Source organism: Hypomesus nipponensis, chromosome 17 (assembly GCF_054491055.1).
Source record: "Hypomesus nipponensis isolate SF chromosome 17, ASM5449105v1, whole genome shotgun sequence".
In the NCBI taxonomy this organism is placed as follows: Eukaryota; Metazoa; Chordata; class Actinopteri; order Osmeriformes; family Osmeridae; genus Hypomesus; species Hypomesus nipponensis.
The window spans coordinates 23293471-23300000 of record NC_140377.1 but is presented as its reverse complement, the minus strand read 5'-3'; the positions used below and the strand labels follow the sequence as shown (position 1 = coordinate 23300000).

General features: G+C 50.8%; 1 protein-coding gene across 5 annotated transcripts in view; it reads left to right on the top strand.

The window, feature by feature from the left end:
- Positions 1-6126, top strand: part of hook2 (hook microtubule-tethering protein 2) — a 16074-nt gene extending 9948 nt beyond the window's left edge. The window contains exons 14-23 of one of the 5 annotated variants that reach the window (XR_014731712.1): positions 1-48; positions 452-589; positions 860-947; positions 1754-1788; positions 2585-2667; positions 2815-2918; positions 3029-3136; positions 3333-3404; positions 4368-4601; positions 5329-6126. The exon at positions 1-48 is cut by the window's left edge and continues 19 nt beyond it. Coding sequence is in view for 1 of the 5 variants with exons in the window: in XM_084677141.1 (XP_084533267.1) it covers positions 1-48; positions 452-589; positions 860-947; positions 1754-1788; positions 2585-2667; positions 2815-2918; positions 3029-3136; positions 3333-3404; positions 4368-4511 (820 nt within the window). In the remaining 4 variants the exon portion in view is untranslated. Of the gene's footprint in view, positions 49-451; positions 590-859; positions 948-1753; positions 1789-2584; positions 2668-2814; positions 2919-3028; positions 3137-3332; positions 3405-4367; positions 4637-5328 lie in introns of all 5 variants that reach the window. The other 4 variants (XR_014731711.1, XR_014731710.1, XM_084677141.1 and 1 more) reach the window with 4 other exon arrangements.
- Positions 6127-6530: the final 404 nt, after the last annotated feature.

Sequence of the window (6530 nt, the reverse complement as noted above, 5' to 3'; positions counted from 1 at the left end):
TGGAACTCTGGGAAACCTGGCCTCAGAGATCATGTCCACTGAGTTCAGGTACGTGGGAGGGGGGGGCTGTTCACTGTGTGTGTGTGTCTGTGTGTGTGTGTGTGTGTGTGTGTGTGAGAGATGTGCATTGACCTGTTTGTGTGTGTGTGTGTGAGAGAGGTGTGTGTGTTAACCTGTTTGTGTGTGTGTGTAAGAGAGATGTGCGTTGACCTGTTTGTGTGTGTGTGTGTGAGAGGTGTGTGTTAACCTGTTTGTGTGTGTGTGTGTGTGAGAGAGGTGTGTGTGTGTGTGAGAGAGGTGTGTGTGTGTGTGTGTGTGTGTGAGAGAGAGATGTGTGTTGACCTGTGTGTGTGTGTGTGTGTGTGTGTGTGTGTGTGTGTGTGTGTGTGTGTGTGTGTGTGTGTGTGAGAGAGAGAGAGATGTGTGTTGACCTGTGTGTGTGTGTGTGCAGGGACACAGTGGTGGGGCTGCAGAGGGAGAACAGGGCTCTGGTGGAGCAGGAGGAGGGCTGCAGGCGGAGGCTAGCCCTGCTAGAGGAGCAGCTGGAGGAGAGCCAGCGCAGACACAACACTCTGGAGACACAGAGCAGGTCGGTGGTGGACCAGGGGGGTGGACCAGGGGGGTGGACCTGGGGGGGGGGGGGGGACCTGGGGGGGGGGGGGGGACCTAGGAGTGGGGGGGGGGACCTAGGAGTGGGGGGGGGACCCGGGGGGGGGGGTGGACCTGGGGGGGGGGTGGACCTGGGGGGGGGGGGTGGACCTGGGGGGGGGGGTGGACCTGGGGGGGGGGGTGGACCTGGGGGGGGGGGTGGACCTGGTGGGTCTGAATCTGCAGCAAAAATTCATACCTTCTCCCGCAGGTTAGACCAGCAGCTGATCAGGGATCTCAGGTCTCAGGTGGAGCGACTGCAGAGCGCTCTGCAGGAGCAGGGCAGCAAGACCGAGGATGTGAGCTCTCTCTCTCTCACACACACACACACAACTCCGCCTCCTTGTCCTTTTCTGTCCTTGTGCCGTCTCTACTCTGGTCCAATCAGACACAAGTGTTCTGGATTTATATTCAGATCTGAACAATCCTGACAGGTACTCGAGTACGGGGATTTAGAGGGGAGAGATTCTAGAAGGTTCCTGGCTCTCTTAAGCCGGGGCCGGGGGGCTGAGGGGCCAGGGGGCCGAGGAGGGGACCAGTCAATAACCGTTTGCTGTGGTGATTCACCTCTAACCCCCCCCCCCCTCTCTCTCCCTCTGTCTTTCCCTCTCTACTGTTGTCTCTCCCTCTCTACATCTCTTGCTTTCTGTTTGTCTCCCTCCATTTCTCTCCTCTCTCTTCCTCCCCGCCTGCCGACCTACACACTCACCAATCAGGCCATCGTAAGTATGGCTGTGAGAGGGCTGTGAGAGGGCTGTGAGAGGGCTGTGAGAGGGCTGTGAGAGGGCTGTGAGAGGAGGAGGAGGGCTGTGAGAGGGCTGTGAGAGGAGGAGGAGGAGGAGGGCTGTGAGAGGGCTGTGAGAGGAGGAGGAGGGCTGTGAGAGGGCTGTGAGAGGATGAGGAGGAGGGCTGTGAGAGGGCTGTGAGAGGAGGAGGAGGGCTGTGAGAGGGCTGTGAGAGGGCTGTGAGAGGGCTGTGAGAGGGCTGTGAGAGGGCTGTGAGAGGGCTGTGAGAGGAGGAGGGCTGTGAGAGGGCTGTGAGAGGAGGACTGTGTGTGCTTATCAGGTGTGTTGTAGATGTTAATATTGGTGGTTTGTGTCCCCAGTCGTCTCTGCTGCAGAAGAAGCTGGAGGAACACCTGTGAGTACTAACGGTAGTATTAGTATCAACAACAGTAGTAGTATTAGTATCAACAACAGTAGTAGTATTAGTATCAACAACAGTAGTAGTATTAGTATCAACAACAGTAGTAGTATTAGTATCAACAACAGTAGTAGTATCAGTATCAACAACAGTGGTAGTAGTATTAGAACCAACAACATTAGTAGGAGTATTAGAATCAACATCAGTAGTAGTATTGGTATCAACATCAGCAGTAGTATTAGTATCAACATCAGTAGTAGTATTAGTATCAACAACATTAGTATTAGAATCAACAACATCAGTAGTAGTATTGGTATCAACATCAGTAGTAGTATTGGTATCAACATCAGTAGTAGTATTAGTATCAACAACAGTAGTAGTATTAGTATCAACAACAGTAGTAGTATTAGTATCAACAACAGTAGTAGTTTTAGTATCAACATCAGTAGAAGTATTAGTATGAACAACATCAGTAGTTGTATTAGTAGCAGTAGTATTAGTAGCAGTCATTACTAATACTACTGTTACTCTTACTAATACTGATACTACTTCTACTGTTACTGGTACTATGAATAATACTACTGTTACTTTTAGTAATACAACCACTAACACTTACATAAAATAAAAGTAATACAATTACTAATGTTAATACTGTTACTACTACTAGCATTAATATTAGCTCTGCTGCTGCTTGTGAGTGCTGCTGCAGGGCTTCATGTTGTCGCTTCATGTTGTCGCTTCATGTTGTTGCTTGATGTTGTTGCTTGATGTTGTTGTTGCTGTGGTCCTCCAGGGAGAAGCTGCACGAGGCCCACTCAGACCTGCAGAAGAAGAAGGAGGTCATTGACGACCTGGAGCCTAAAGTGGATGACAATAGTAAGCACGCCCCACCTCCACCCCTGACCTCTCACCTCCATCTCTCACCCCTGACCCCTCCACCTCTCACGTCCATCTCTCACCCGTGACCTCTCACCCGTGACCTCTCACCCCTGACCTCTCACCCCTGACCTCTCACCCCCCCAGTGGCCAGGAAGATAGATGAGCTGCAGCAAACACTGCAGAGGAAGGAGGAGGACATGAGGGTGATGGAGGATCGCTACAAACGCTACGTGGAGAAGGCCAGGACGGTCAGTCAACTCGCTCTCTCTCGCTCTCTCTCGCTCTCTCTCGCTCTCTCTCGCTCTCTCTTTGTCTGTCTCTCTCTCTAAATATCCATATTTCCATCACGTGTGTGCAGGTGATCAAGACCCTGGACCCTCAGCAGCAGCCGTTGCTAGGCAGCCCAGACATCCAGAGTCTGAAGAACCAGCTGACTGAGAAGGAGAGAAAGATCCAGCACCTGGAGGTGAGGAGGAGGAGGGACGAGGAGGAGGAGGAGGGAGATCCAGCACCTGGAAGTGAGGAGGAGGGGGGAGAGGGTAGGAGGAGGGAGAGGGGAGAGATCCAGATCCCTGGAGGTGAGGAGGAGGAGGGGTGAGGGAGGTCAGTGTGTTGATGTGCAGAATTAATATTCACATGCATGACATCCTGTGTGTGTGCAGCATGACTATGAGAAGAGCAAGTCCAGACATGACCAGGAGGAGAAACTCATCATCAGTGCCTGGTACAACATGGTGAGTTCTCTCTCTCTCTCTTTGTCTCTCTCTTTGTCTCTCTTTCTTTCTCTAGTTCTTCCCTCTCCCTGCCTGGTGCTCTGCTCTCCTGGTTGGTTGGCCCTGTGTCTCCAGTGTAGGGGTGGAACTGTACATGTATTCATATTGAACCCAAACAGTACGGTCGTGGTGGATAAGACAAGCGCTGTGTGTCGGCGTTGTTCAGCAGTTGTGGGGAATGTGAGTGGAAATGCATCTAACATGCTAACACATATAACACATCTGGCCTGTGCTAAATGACTAAAATATCCGATGCCATCAACCAGGTGTTCAATCACTGGAACGAGACAAAAAAAAAAACAGGAAGTGGCAGTGTTTGTGTTTGTTGTTGGAACAGGAAGTGGCAGTGTTTGTGTTGTCGGAACAGGAAGTGGCAGTGTTTGTTGTTGGAACAGGAAGTGGCAGTGTTTGTGTTGTCGGAACAGGAAGTGGCAGTGTTTGTGTTTGTTGTTGGAACAGGAAGTGGCAGTGTTTGTTGTTGGAACAGGAAGTGGCAGTGTTTGTGTTGTTGGAACAGGAAGTGGCAGTGTTTGTGTTGTCGGAACAGGAAGTGGCAGTGTTTGTGTTGTCGGAACAGGAAGTGGCAGTGTTTGTGTCGGAACAGGAAGTGGCAGTGTTTGTGTCGGAACAGGAAGTGGCAGGTGAGGGAGGGAGGGAGGGAGAGCTGGAGATGGGGAGGGACCAGCCTGCTCTTGGGTGGTCTGTGATTGGACCACACAGTGTGATGTATGGAACCGTGATGTATGAACCTTCAGTGTACCGTTCCAGCCCTATGCCAGTGCTGGTCTGGTTGGTGCTGTGTTGCTGGTCTGGTTGGTGCTGTGTGCAGCTCAGGTGGGGCGAATGGTACCCTACGCAGAGGAGACATGAACACAAACATTACCTTCATCATCTCTCTCTCTTTATGTCCCCCCCCCCCCCCAGGGCATGGCACTGCACCAGCGGGTGGCAGGGGAGAGGGGGGGCGAGAGGACCGGGGCCCCGGGCCAAGCCCAGTCCTTCCTGGCTCAGCAGAGACAGTCCACCAGCGCCAGGAGGGGGCGAGCCGGCCGCAGCCACCCCAGATAACCCTCCCCTCCCTGGGGAGGAGAAAGAGGCAAGACACTGGACTCTTCTACTGAACTACTGAGCTCGAATGACTAGAAGCTTCTTCCTCTGGTACTGCCCCCAGAGGTGGGAGGACCTGCCTGTGGGTGAGGGGGGAGGGGGGGAGGGGGGGGGGAGTCCCTTATCCCAGTTTCTCTGCTGTATTCTATGTTTGTCTCAAGTCCTTCAACGTTTCATGTGTTTTATCGCTCCTAGCGGTTTAGATGATCATGAGGACTCTGGACCCCTTCCCTCTCCCTCCTCCTCCACTCTCTCCCTCCTCCTCCACTCCGTCCCTCTCTCTCTCCCTTCTCCACTCCCTCCCTCTCTCTCCCTCCCTCCTCCTCCACTCCCTCCCTCTCTCTCTCCCTCCTCCACTCCGTCCCTCTCTCTCTCCCTCCTCCTCCACTCCCTCCCTCTCTCTCTCCCTCCTTCTCCACTCCCTCCCTCTCTCTCCCTCCTCCTCCACTCTCTCCCTCTCTCTCTCTCCCTCCCTCTCTCTCTCCCTCCCCCTCTCTCTCCCTCCCCCTCTCTCTCCCTCCCTCTCCCTCCCTCTCCCTCCCTCTCTCTCCCTCCTCCTCCACTCACTCGCTCTCTCCCTCCTGTCCACTGTGCCTCAGAAACCTTAAGGGATCTCAGAGGGTTGTGATTGGACGGGTCATAAGATCTGAGGGATGTGATTGGATGTGACATTTGGCTTGTGTCTTAGAGGGCGGGGTCTGGACATGCAGACTTTGTGTTTTGTGCGTGAGAAAGTTTTCCATTGTATGAACTACCTGACTTTTTTTTATTTTATCAGGATGTAGCTGAGGGGCGGAGCTCAGCTAGAAGGAACGTCTCAATTTTGGGGTTATCGTTGTTTTTAGTTTTATTTTTGTTTCCCATTTGTCTGTTAACTCTTCCTGTGAGCAGTGACATAGAGGGACCTGATCCCCACACAAGCTGACGGCTCAGTCAAACAATCAATTTTTTAATTTAAAGTAATCTTTCTACATATTTTTAATTATTTATAAATAAATCCAGACTGATTAGTCAGCTTCTCTCCTTGTCTCACCCTAACTGGATTTATCGGTGGTGGGAATGTGAATGTTTATGATGCTAGTTTGGCTCCTCTATAAACGTACAGCAGCATCATGAATCTGATCTGTAGCGTTCTGCAGACACGCTGTTCCTGGTGTTCTACTGTGAAGGAGGAAGCACCTTATTAGGAACACTGCGCTGCTGTCCTCATGACGTCATGACGTCGTGCCCCTCGGTCCGTGCAATGATACCTGTTTCTGACTGGAAACCACAGCTGTGTCGGAGGGTTTTCACTTATTGTGGGTTATCTTTTTTGGTCGTGTGATACATTTTTAATTGTGTTTATCTAATATGTCATATTTGGTTTGATGTATCTTTAATGGTGTTTCCTGAGCGTGAAGTAGCAGTGCTGTTCTGTATCTGAGCAGCTGCTGTGTGACGTGTGTTTTATAAACGTGTGTCTGATCTAGTCTGTTATCGTTGCCTAGAGAGTTGTTATAGCGAGGGGTTAGGACACGTGTCAGTTCTGTATACACTACAAATAATACCAATAAACTACAACAATGGGGACATTCTGCACATGTATTGAACTCTGGTCTTCCTTGTCACTTTGGTCCATAAATTAAGAATCATTTCATATATTTATAAAATATAGCCTACTGAATGAAGATCGCCTATTAATTATTTCGGATACTACTAGTACTACGTGCTAGTAGCTTGGTGCTCAGCTGTTTGTTCAGACACACTTATTTTTCCCTCTTCAAATGATCATTTTCATGGTGACCATCAAAACATGCATACATTTAGATTGATAATCCAGGAAAAGATACGCAGTATCCTAACAAACGCAGCAACTGAAAACACAAACCGATGCGTGCCCGCAGAATTCCATGTCTGCGTACTATTCTGTGCTTGTGCCACTGCAGCGCGCACACAGAAGTCAAGGTGTCGGCACGCGAGTCAGAACTGAGGTAGGCTAAG